This window comes from Haliotis rubra, unplaced genomic scaffold, assembly GCF_003918875.1.
Source record: "Haliotis rubra isolate DU_JTF1 unplaced genomic scaffold, ASM391887v1 Scf164, whole genome shotgun sequence".
Lineage (NCBI taxonomy): Eukaryota > Metazoa > Mollusca > Gastropoda > Lepetellida > Haliotidae > Haliotis > Haliotis rubra.
The window spans coordinates 1,482,107-1,495,615 of NW_025765603.1; the positions used below are offsets into that span (position 1 = coordinate 1,482,107).

Consider the following 13,509-nt stretch of genomic DNA (forward strand, 5'->3'; position numbering starts at 1 on the left):
TTCTGTGAAAGAGAAAACGACCTGAGTCTTCAGTTTGTCGTCAAGGTCTGCTTGATGATCATTGCCATTATTATAATTCATTCATGGAATGTCATCTAAAATGTTCTGAAGATGTTTTACAAATTTTTTAAAGGATTGTCCAGTCAAAATAGGATAAAATTAGTAAAATGTTATTTGTCTTTAATCCCTGTAAGTTCAATTAAAACATGGTACTTAACATGGTTCATGGTATTTAACCCCTATGTCTGAGGACCCACTCAGATTGACTGTAAACCTAGGACCAGGGCCTAGATTTTCGAAGCTCTCTTAGTGCTAAGATAGTCGTAAGTTAATGTTAATTTGGCACTTACGACTATCTCAGCGCTAAGCGAGCTTTGAAAATCCAGGCCCAGGACAACGACCCTACTATTTGGTCGTGAAATTAGAGATCCTCATCATGCTCATATGGATTCCATGACGAAAGGAATGTGTCTCCATCATTCTTACCATTCGCAAAGGATGAATAGAGGAAGAAGGAATCTTCTAATCAAATCTTCAGTGTTGGTACAGGGTGCTAAATAAAAACAGTCACTTGTTGATCTTGACACTCAGCAATATTACAGCTATATGGCAGCAATCTGTAAATAATTGAGTCTGGACTAGACAATCCAGTGATCAATGTCATGAGCATCAATCTACGCAATTGGGATACGATGACATATATGCCAACCAAGTCAGCAAGCCTGACCACTTGATCCCGTTACTACAAGTATGGGTTGCTGAAGACCAATTCTAACCTGATGTCGACTGGATATGGATCCTTTTTCTTAATGTACATTGCTCAAAGAATGCATATATGCATATACCGACTGGATATGGCCATATACATGCACCTATGCACAATGGATGATAACCTTAACCTAGAACAGCTTATACAACAAAGTCGGAAAAGAATCAGGAAGTTTATGCCACAATAAGCAGGATTCCAGCTATATCATTGTATAGTATTTGACAGGAATATTGTTGTTAAATAACATAGGTTGTTGCCGAGTGTTGCAGTTTCTAGATTGTCTCATACTGACTTGATTATTTACATGCCATGAATATTTGTCGGAATATTACTGTTAAACAACAAACAGCATTCTATGAAGCCTCTGAGTGGAAGCACTCATGGCCACAATGTAACTTGAAATACCATGTTTGTCTTATTGATAGTCCTTTCCAAAAACGCACGTTTATTGATATATTTACAGATAGGTTTCATCGCTTCACGGAACAATTTTTATGCAAAAGTTGGTATTTTCTTGTGGATATTACAACCATTCGTATCAAAAACTTTGAAGGATCATATCATTGCCATGTAACTATTATAAAAAAGTTCTAGTTTCAACTTTCTAATTTTCTTGGGGTGTTTATTACATGAATATAGGACTATGGTACATCAGAACAGGTTGTTAAACTCCTGAACCATACTATTTTAAGCTAAATTAAGCTAGGAGAGTAGTGCCATTGCTGTCTAATGACTTCGAAGTACGTCTTTTACTGCAAATTAGCCAAGAAAAAAACGTAAAAGTAGCTATTTGCCAGATGCGATTAAAACAGGAACTGAGATTGTCTGCCCTCTGTTACAATGTCTCTTACAGCTATTTTAAGACTGATGGATATTTTATTGTGTGCAGCAAGCTCCAAATTATATGTTGATTTAAACGGGCAGGGATGTGATGTTGGAAGGGTTGCCAGATGCAGTGGCTGCTGGGGGAATGTACTTGCGGTTTAAACAACCTGGTCGGCAGTAACTAATGTGTAGATGGATCATTACACCATGTTAAGGAGGTTTGTGTGGATTCACTGATTTCCTAAGTAGTGTAATATGATGTATGACAGGTGAAATTAGGTGGTTTCTTTCTTGTTGGAGGTGCCCGAGTTACTGTGAATTTGTGTCCAATAGGCGTTCCTGAAATGATTGGTGATGGGTTCAAATCCCAGATTTATCCTGGTTTTGTTATTCGGTTTGTCAGTATCATACCTGTCATGGTGGATTTCATCAAAGTGGTAAATGTCTGATTCCTGCATTACTTCCGGTTTTCCAACCACACCAAGCTGACAAGCATGTTGTTATACTGGAATGCTGTTTTAAACAGCTTTTATCCCAACTCACTCAGTTTCCTTGTTTTTATGGGGGCAGTGGGGTAGCCTAGTGGTTAAGGCGTTCGCTCGTCACGCCGAACACCCGGGTTCGATTCCCCACATGGGTACAATGTGTTAAGCCCATTTCTGGTGTCCCCCGCCATGATATTGCTGGAATATTGCTAAAAGCGGCGTAAAACCAAACTCACTCACTCACTCCTTGTTTTTATTGATACCGTTGAAGATCTGGGTTAGAATTGGTTTTCAGCAACCCATGCTTGTCATGATGGTCTTACGGGATCGGATGACACATGTCATCGTATCCCAGTTGCGTAGATTGATTCTGTTGATCACTGGATTGTCTGGTTCAGACTTGATTATTTACAGACAAGAATTTACAGATGTTAAACAACAAACAAGTGAGAAACAAACAAATATTCAGATCTGCATGGGTCTATGTACCATTGGGCCTCCATTACTATTCCTAGTTTGGAAACTTGTTCAAAGAATAAGCGTAACCCTTGTCAGAACAAGTACAGCATTTGGCCCATAATACATGAAGCGTCTGACCTCCACAGAGTGAGAATCTTGTGGCTGTATTTTTAGATTTAGTTGATGTTATCACAGTTATTGTACACATGCATATTAAATAACAAGAAGGATGATGGAGCGGGGTTTTCAAGGGCTGTGTGGTGATGCTGATTGTGTCTATCTTTATGTTGTGTGTCATGTCCTACATCATTGTGGGAAGTTTATTCTTATCTCATATTGACATGTCATCACATGAGGGGCGGTGGGGTAGCCTAGTGGTTAAAGCGTTGGCTCGTCACACCATAGACCCGGGTTCGAATCCCCACATGGGTACAATGTGTGAAGCCGATTTCTGGTGTCCCCCGCCGTGATGTTGCTGGAATATTGCTAAAAGCGGCGGCGTAAAACCAAACTCAGTCAGTCAGTCAGTCAGTCATCACATGAATTAGTTCGGTGTAACATCAGGATATTGTTGAGAGGGAGAATCTTTTCTATGGCCACATGGACATTGATTGTACAGTTTATGAAAGCAAGAACATCGACTATTCAGGATGTTGATGTTTTCCCTGCTGCTGTGTAGGTTGTGTTGGGAAAATATTTACATTTGCCGAACAGAAATGTCAAAATAATTTGGAATCAGCTTATGATCCGCCATTTCTGGCATAGGAATGGTAATTTTATTTTGCTGTTATATCACCAGGAACCTTGTATGTTTTAGAATTTAGCTCAGATCCGGGTTTATATTTACTTTTTATAAACTCACCTGGAGTGTTGTATTTTTTCATTTTATGGTAGCTAAAACTTTGAAAGACTACTCCGAACCATTGGACCTGGACCTGGACCCAGGAGCTAGATACCTCATATCACATGGCTACACTAGTTGTCTGTAGCCTAGTTTTAATTCATACAAAATAACAGTCTGAGAAAGTAATATTTTTTATATAAATTGGTTTGTTTCATGCCAAAACTGTGATATTGAACATTGTATTTTACTTTCCTTTGTAGAAATACATTTAATATTTTTCAACTTTGCATCACTACATGGTTGCAATATTGCCGATGTGATGTTAAATTTTAATTCAATCACTTCACGTGGATGCTGTTGAGGCTAATAACAAATTGGCTTGCGGTTCCAGATTCTAAGTTAACCAAGGCAGGAGCCCCTGTCATTTTTTTCTTTTTCTTTTTTTTCAAGATGCATAATAAAAAAAATTCTTACCTTGTATCATCAGTAATTTTTTTCATTTTTTCTTGTGCTTAACTGTCAGCAAACCAGTTATTAGCGGCTTTGAAAACCGGTTTTTGCTGACATGCTTCAAATTTCCTCTTTTCAAAGAAAGAAAAAATACAAGAAATCAATTACCTTCACTTTTAGAGATGTGCTGAAATAAATACTCTTGTATTTTTTGTGTTTAAGTCACCTATCTTGTTGCACCGTATAAAGCCAGAAGCACAATCTGTTCAGACAGGATTCACAACTAACGTAACATTCTATCATGTCACAGTTAATTGTCTAATGATTAACATTTTGCTTAGTGGGATATAGGACACTTTCAACACACCACCACCACCTCAACTTACCCTGCCCCTCACTGCCACAACCTGCCCCGCCCCTCACTGCCACAACCTACCCTGCCCCTCGCTGCCACAGCATACCCTGCCCCTCACTGCCACAACCTACCCTCCCCCTCGCTGCCACAACCTGCCCCGGCCCTCGCTGCCACAGCTGCGTTCACCCACCAATGCTCACCCCTCTAATTTAAACAATGTAATACCTGTTTCACCTGTTTCAGCCCATCCGACAAAAAGGATGGCAAGGAACTTTATATTTCTTTTCAGTTATATTGTTTATAGTGAACCACAACAAATTTAGGCCTGTGTTCCGACGTTGTTGGTTGGCTGCTTGGTTGGTTTGTTGTTTAACGCCGCAATCAGCATTATTCCAGCTATATGACAGTGGTGTTTCCAGGTACAGACCATATCACTGTCATATTTATAAAAGCAATGGTGTAACTCAAAAGAAGATGAGATGTTTTTTCCCTTATAGCTCTAATTTGTTCGTGTTACTTGCAACAAGATTCCACTATTTTTGGACTCCAGGAAAACTCCATAATTCAATCATATTATTTGCAATACAGATAAATATCTTGTGAATTGGACAGTAATATGTTTGTAATTATAAGTTCATTTCCTAGGTGTTTATGGTGATCACATCACTGACGAGTGTTGTGACTGAGGAAGAGAATGTAAGACAGTATTCAACACATGGAATCTCTTCTTCTTTCGACTTGCTTATTAGGCCACACTGTATTATTGGCATTCTTGCCGCGTCTCTGCCAAAACAAGATAGTCTTTGTCAAAACAAGATTCCCCCGGCATCAAGGGATTGATACGGTGATAACATTGTACTGTTTTCTGGGGATGCCATTTAGCTGATGTTGCTAACTCCTGAATTCCTATTTGAAAGGCTCCCGATACGTTCTTGAGCCATTGAGTATTTACTTACTAGTTATCATTCAAACTGGGTTGTTGTTTTTTCTTTGGGTAATCAGATTCAATATTTTAACTCGCTTGGCTCGAATCTCTTGGGTAGATTTTGTAAATGTCATTTCCTTAAAATTACTTTCATATGTTTTATATTTGTATAATTTGTTCGTTTGTTGCCCTAAGTGAAAAACAAACAAAATGCATGTCCACTACAAAAATAAAAAAATATTGGCTTGTTTAATTAACAATAACTGAGATATTGCACTTTTATTATGAATTATTCCCTACAGTAGAACTCTTGCATGTGTAATGCCTGCACTTGATCAGGACATAAAGATCTGTAGAGAGTGAATAGCAACATACAAGCCATATCATGGTGGGGGTCACCAGAAGTGGGCTTCACACACTGTATCCATGTGGAGAATTGATCCTGGGTCTTCAGTGTGACGAGCAAATGCTTCAACAAGTAGAAAATCCCACAGCTGTGAAAAATCTGAAATAAATATAGGTGTACAGTTGAAAGTTGTGCAGCTATGCAGGTTTTGTTAATTGATGATCACTGAGTAGTCACCATGGTAAACAACATTCTAGCTACAGCTGGTGTCACTCACTCACTCTCTCACTTACCACCATCCAACCCACTACTGACTCAAATTCAAACTGACCCGCTCTGTCACCATCCACCCATCTGCTCACTGGCTCGTTCACTCACTCACTCTCTCTCTCACTCACTCACTCACTCACTCACTCACTCACTCACTCACTCACTCACTCACTCACTCACTCACTCTCTTTCTCTCTCTCTCTCTCTCACTCACTCACTCACTCACAGCTCTATTAGGGTTGGGGCGGTGGGGTAGCCTAGTGGTTAAAGCGTTGGCTCGTCATGCCGAAGACCCGGGTTCGAATCCCCACATGGGCACAATGTATGAAGCCCATTTCTGGTGTCCCCGCCGCGATGCTGCTGGAATATTGTTAAAAGCGGCGTAAAACCAAACTCAGTCAGTCAGCAGTCTATTAGGGTTAAAGCATTGGCTTGTCACACTGAAGAGACAGGTTTGATTCCCCACATTGGTACAATGTGAAGCAGTGATATTGCTGGAATATTGCTAAAAGCAGCGTAAAAACCATACTCACTCACTCACAGCTCTGAGAGCATAGTAGTTGTCACAACTTTGGCAGCATGTGCACGGGATAGGATGATTGATATATCAGACAGGGTCAGTGTATAAGTGAGACAGAGCTGCCTGTCCTCTGGTAGTTAATTTATGACTGTAGATGATACCAGTTGTGAGATGAAGTTACTGTTTGGGTATATAACTTTTGATTTTGGTGTAGTGTTACCTTGTACCAATCTATTTGTCAACATGATGTAGTATAGTACAGAAGATCAGCAGGTTTACGTAGTGTCACAACAACTTGGAAATAATTGGGTCCAGGTCAAGCTAACTTGTGGATAATCACATGATTACTTATAGGTTGTTGTATAATGCCACAGTCAGCTATATTCCAGCTGCTGACAAAGTGACTTTAATTCAAATTTACTCATTCACACTTTCTTGTTATTTCACCAAAAACCTGAAAATATGTTTCAGAATATAGATTAATCAAGATAGTGTTTACTTTTTTGGATAGTCAAAAGGGATTTTTGTAAACTTTGTGTAAACACATGGCAGAAACCTTTGACCATCTGCTAAATTGTATATTTATGTCCTAAACGTTTCCTCTGGTTGCCTTTTATCTGTGGGTACCACTGAGACATACAGAAATGGAAATTAAATTTAAGACTAAGTCATAGATATCCCTCGTGGTAATCCTATGTAGACAAGTAATTGTACATTTTTTAAAAATGATGGCATCTTGATCCTCAGAATGTGAAATTTTGTAAGGCTGAATCAAACTGTCATTCAGAAAAAATGAAAGCACACAGGTCAACGGTCACCTGTGCATGACAGATTTGACTACAGTGAAACCTGCCAATACCGGCACCTGTCTAATCCGGCAACACTGTCAAAACCAGCATAAAATTTTGGTCCCGCCATTTTACAATGATGCGATGATCATTGAAACATTGTCTAATCCGGCACCTGTCTATTCATTATTCCGGCACGACTTTCCGGTCCCAACAAGCAATTTTAACTGTAATTAACACTGTCTAAACTGGCATGTTTAGGACCCATAAACTAATATACTAATTTATCCTCTTGGCATGTTAGATAATCAGGAAGTAGGGATTGTGCGGTGAATCAAACGCTCTAAGCCGGCATGGGTATGAGCAGTCCAATCAAGGTCCCTTAATCCAATACGTTCTTTTCGGCACACTCAGCATTATAGAGGTAAAGAGATTGACGAGTGTAAGTGGCAGCCATGTTTGAAAATGATCGTCACTGTCTTATCCAGCACCCTGTCTAAACTGGCATTTTATTGGTTTAGACAGGTTTCACTGTATATTGATTGGATGGTCAGGTTCAGTGTATTTCATGTCATCACTGGGTACCATGCTCTTGATGTCAATCACTGGATTGTCTTGTCCAGAGTTAATTATTTACAGACCACCACTTTATACCGGTGTCTTGAATACTGGTGATGGTGGTGTTAGAAATAACAACCAAACAAGCTTAAGCAGGTCAGTGACAAGGTGTATTTCATGTCAGCATTATTTACAGACCTCCATTATGTAGCTGGACTATTGCAGAGGGTGACGTTAGAAACAACAAACAAGCATGAAGAAATGAAAGAAAGTCTATCCTTCATGTATAAAGTGTAGCATTGTTAGGAATTCTGTATTCTGTCTGGCTGTCTCTATTGAGACAGAGGCAACTAAAGATATTTGTGGATGTTGTGGAGATATGAATTATAGATCCGAGCGTCAGTGATTGGTTCTCTTGGCTCCATGCTGCTATGCTGTATATAGAGTTTTAACCAACAGTCTCAGTTATCTCATGACTTGTGTATATTTTTGTAAGTCATGAGTTGGACATAAAAATAGCTATACCAGTAAATCCATGACTATATCATGAAAGGAAGTGAATGTGACAGCTTTGAAGGCTGAACATTATCCTGTGGCCTGATTTAATGGTGCAGTAATACAAATTGGCATAAATACTATTGTTCTTGCCGAGCTGCCCAGTTGTACCATATGTTATATGTGGGATTACACTTCCTCAATAAAGTACGGATTCTACTTCTCTTTTGGGTTGAGTCCTGTCTAGAATTCAAAGCCACATGCTGAAAATTGTATGTTAAGGTATCTTAAGGACCTTTGTGTAGCATTTTGCCAATTTTGGGGCTTTGCTATTTGTTATAATTTTAAGGACTAGTGTACTAGGGCAGAGGGGTATCCTAGTGGTTAAAGTGTTTGCTTGTCACACACCGAAGACCCAGGTTCGATTTCCCATATTGGTACAATTTGTGAAGCCCTTTTCTGGTACTGTAAATCATGAAATTAATACGTCACGAATTTAATGCGAGTGTGAGGGTCTAGTTTAAAATGCGTCACGAAATTAATGCGAGCTCAGGAATCTGATGATAAAATGTGACACCCTGAACCTTTGATGTTGTTCATTTTCTTTTACACTTGTTATTTACCAAATAACCTGAATTGAGCTTGTTAAGCAATGAATGGAAATGAGCTGACATGTTTGATCACGTGATTGTGTGCTACTATTTGTCTTATGACAACATTTATAAACATAATCCTACTTGAAAGACTTCTGTTGAAAGGATTTGCTCACTCACTCACTCACTCCAGCCTATCAATTTTTCTGTCTGCAGTAGTGGCCGACAGCTTGGTGGGGAGAGTCTGACCTTTAGCGAAAAAACTGATGCCGTTAGTGCCCAGTATTACTGTAGCATTTTACCTCTTAATGTGCTTCTGGACATGATTGAAGCCAAATTACGGTGACATCGGATGTGAACACTCATTCAGATGTAGCCAAGTGATATGCTTGTCAACAGCAGTAGACATTAATGCTAGCTGTGTACCTCATAGCCCTGGGTTAGAGGGAGTTAGTGGGTATAGTTTGAAGCTGCTTTAGCAATATTTCAGCAATATCGTAGCTATGGACAGCAGAACTTGGCTTCACACATGGTACCCATGTGGGGAATCAATCCAGGTCTTCAGCGTGACAAGCTAACGCTTTAACCACTAGGCTACCAGGATTTCTCATTCACTGACTGGTATCTGCTTTCCCAAGGTAATAAGAATGGGATCTAGAATGACAGACCAGGTTTAAGAAATACTGTTACGTGAGTCCATATTTGTGTTTGTTTGTGGTTTAATTCCACCCTCAGCAATCTTTATGGCGGCAGTCAGTAAATAATTGAGTTTGGACCAGACAATCCAGTGATCAACAGCATGAGCATCGATCTGCATAATTGGGATGTGTCAACCAAGTCAGCGAGTCTCACCCCCTGATCCTCTCAGTTGTTCCTCTCAGCTAAGCATGGGTCTCTGAAGACCAATTCTAACCCGGATCCATATTTGTGAGAAGTAATCATTCTAGTGTTTACCCAGAGACTATGATCAGTCTCTCAGAAAGACAGGAACAGCCCGACAATCTTCACCGTGACAACAGTCACCTCCGTCAGGCTCCACCCTTAATGTCCTGCATGTTGCAATACATGCAGCACCTCCACAGCGCATGTACATCACTGATTGATTTCCTGTCACTGATGTAGCTGCCGACCTGTTGTTCCAGTGTAAGTAGTGAGCAGCACTCGCTGCTCCCTGACACGGTGTTACACATAATCCTGCATACTGGGCTTCACAGCCAGCTATGTAAATGGGCTGTTCCTGACCCTGCCTCTCTTACAAGCTTATGCACTACTAATGGTGCAGTTGGGCAGCCAAGTTGCTCAAGTATACCTTGTCGTGATCAAGGTCTGAGTTCCATTTTCCACAAACGTACAATGGATGCACGTTCCTTGTTGCTTCCCTACAGCAGTCACTCAGACATGCATGCACATGCATGACTCAAATATGCATGCTCACACACACGTAGAGACACACAGTACTGCATTAAATAGTGTAATGCTGTGGCTGTCTGGTTTGATGATGGTTTAGCCAAGTGTTCGCTCATCTTACCACAACCCCAGTTTGATGGCCTACATGGGCTTAGATGCTAACCACTCCAGTTTTGGCGGAGTTATTCCAATTTTCAAATACGAAATCTGCTCTCCGATTTCTCTTTAAATTACTCCGATTTTTTAGAAAAAAATCTGAATAAATTTATCGGTATACAATTTCGTAAGTCACCAGTGATGTGTTTGAGTGAATAAGCATTCAAAAGCTTAGCGTGTGATCCTTTAGGTGTTGATTGTGTATATTGCGTGTTATTGATGAAGTTTCACAAAGTTTTTCCAAATGCATGTCATAGTCCGTATGAAAGTGAAACAAAATGGCAGAGCTGACCACTCACTCACCCCCAACTCGCACCTTTGGTGCTCAGGCCTGGCTTTCAGCCAGTCATGACTCCGTTTTCATTAAATTCAGGGTTGGCATCTCTGCATGGGTACAATGTTCCACAAAGTGATTGTAGAGCTATGACAGTCGTAAGTCTATGTTGAAGTATGGGAGTTACGATCATCTTAGGGCTACGACGATTTCATGGAATGGGGGCCTGGTGTTCCCAAATGTTATGAGGCTATTGTAATGCTAAAAGTGGAATAAAACCATGCTGACTCAGCAATTTGCAGTTGTTTTTCAGCTTTCAGTCTACAGGACAGGGTTAAAAATTAACTGAAATACACTCTTCTGAAGTACCCGTAAAGGTCCGGGTTAGAATATTGATCTTCAGTAACCCATGCTTGTCGTAAAAGGCGACTAACAGGATTGGGTGGTCAGGCTCGCTGACTTGGTTGACACATGTCATCGGTTGCCCATTCAGCAGATCGATGCTCATTCTGTTGATCACTGGATTGTCTGGTCCAGACTCGATTATTTACAGACTGGGGGCATATAGCTGGAATATTGCTGAGTGCGGCATAAAACTCAACTCACTCTTCTGAAGAAAGTAATATCAGGAATCACCATTATGACATAAGGAATAGCTTGGTCAGTGCAACAAATTAGTATGGGAGACTTGGTATCATGGTCTGGTTAACATGCAAGGAAGGTCGCTGGGCAGGAACTACTTGGCACAATGTCTGCTAAATCAATAAATCTTAATATATAACATGGCCTTTTTAGGTAAGTGTTCCCTACATGGTGGTTGTTCGTTTAGATGACCATAGTGGCAAGTTATTTAGCACTGTCTGATAAATGGGTTCACATATGTGGTTTTGAAAGTTTACATGAATATATGCCTTTTACATCCATTTTCTTTGTGTGAATGACATTATATGATAAAAATAAATATTAACCTTATAATTAGGGAAAGAAATCTTTCAATATTTCCCACTAGACCATAGTGGTTGTCCGATTAATTGAAATAATCGAAGATTGGTTGCAGTGACTAAACGACCAAGCAATCGATCATGTTTTCTCATAATCGAACGCAACCAATGTTGGAACACTTGTTTGCATCAACAATATTTTTCACAAGGTTGCTTTTGTCTGTGTCATTAAATTTACATTTCATAAGCACTACAAGCTCGTTCCAAGTCATGATTGAATTTATCTAAAAGAATCCAGGAAATCTGTGTTCCTAATATACTAATAATCCTTTAAATATGCAAAATCTGCAAATGGATTTTGTTTAATTTGCCAAAAAACCCAAATTACTACATGTTTTGTATCTCCCGCAACGCGTTTTGCGGGGGGTATTAAAATGGACTCCGTCCGTCCGTGCGTGCGTGCGTCCGTCCGTCCGTGCACATTTGTCTTTTCCAGAGCAGAACTCTAAAACCGTTCACTATTTCTTTACCAAACTTGGCACATAGATTGGTCTGGTGGTGTACTGGTGTCTTTTGGTAGTTTTGGAATTCTGAATAAAACATTTTTGGCGTTTCCGTGGCAACAAGTTTTGACTTAGACTGAATGGTGGTAGTGCTCTTTTCCGGAGCAGAACTCTAAAACCGTTCAATGTTTCTTCACCAAACTTGGCACATAGATAGATCTGGTGGTGTACTGGTGCCTTTTGGTAGTTTTGGAATTCCGCATAAACTATTTTTGGCTTTTCCGTGGCAACAATTTTGACTTAGCCTGAAATTGGTGGTAGTGCTCTTTTCCGGAGCAGAACTTTAAAAACCTTTCAATACTCTCCTTCCACTTTTCTATATACACACCTAAATTTTGACATAATCATAACTCGTAGACATAATCATGAAGAGTATTTTGCCATTGTGGGGGATATTGATGACTTTGTCTTCTTGTTCTTTATTTCTTACAAAGACAACAGGAACATTTGATAAATGACGCTAACCAATTATTTTTGATGATTGATCGGTTGTAATGGACCAGTCATCAATTATAAGATTTTAACCAATTCCCAACACTACTAGACCACAGGACCAGGGAGTGGACAATATTTAGTGGTCCTGTCTGTACTTCATACATAACAATCATAGATTTACTTAACTATCAATACAAAATTCACTGGCCAACAGAACCACTACAAACTTATCATTTAGTGGTCCTGATGAATTTATACTAGCCAGGGACCACAAGACCAGCGTAAATTTGGCACACTGACATGTGTGTTCCTGTCTGTTAATATCATGTATTATGTGTACAAGGTATTTATTTAGCTATGCCGGCAAAGGCTTCTATGCAACAATTTTATTCCTGATTCTAAATAACAAGCATGATTTTATTCCTTATTCATTTAGACCAGAAAAATGCACCCAGCTAACAGTTTACATTAATGTGTATTATTTACTTATGTGTCAGCTGTGGCAAATGTCTCAATTAACTTTGATGGTTTGTCGACAAGGATATTAAACCTTGACCTTTCTGCCAGGTGTAGATCATTGTTTGGCTGAATTAGTTTTATGTTTGCTTCTTTCCTGTTCACGCTGGTTAATCTGTTTTCCTTCTCTTTCAGCTGGTGAAACTATGCACGACTATGATTGACACCGGCAAGAACTTCAACAATGCAACTGGGTAAAATACAGAGACAGTCAGATAAACACATTTGTTTTCTTCTTTTGGCATGTTCGAGGTGATTCAGTAGGACTTGCCTGAAACAGTGTCTGTGGCACATCATCCAACTCAATCTGTGCCCAAACTTTTGAGTCTTTTCAGTCTGAAAAAGTATTTTGGCATTATTTTAACTATGTGAGTCCGCGTTGGTTTGATTCTTTTATGTCTATTTGTTTTTGGGTTAGATTGCAATTCATCAGTATCATTTTGTCTCAAACGGACTGTAGGAGGTACAACAGTCGTAGCTCTACGATAACTTTGTGAAACGGGGCCCTGCCAGGGGTACTTATACTAGTGTTTCC

At 39.7% G+C, this 13,509-nt stretch overlaps 1 protein-coding gene across 5 annotated transcripts in view; it reads left to right on the forward strand.

Annotated features, from left to right (window-relative positions):
• Positions 1-13,509, forward strand: part of LOC124271896 (arf-GAP with coiled-coil, ANK repeat and PH domain-containing protein 2-like) — a 103,737-nt gene that overhangs the window by 12,390 nt on the left and 77,838 nt on the right. For all 5 annotated transcript variants that reach the window (XM_046707066.1, XM_046707062.1, XM_046707063.1 and 2 more), the window contains exon 3: positions 13,110-13,168. In XM_046707066.1, coding sequence (XP_046563022.1) covers positions 13,110-13,168 — 59 coding nt within the window. The remainder of the gene's footprint in view (positions 1-13,109; positions 13,169-13,509) is intronic.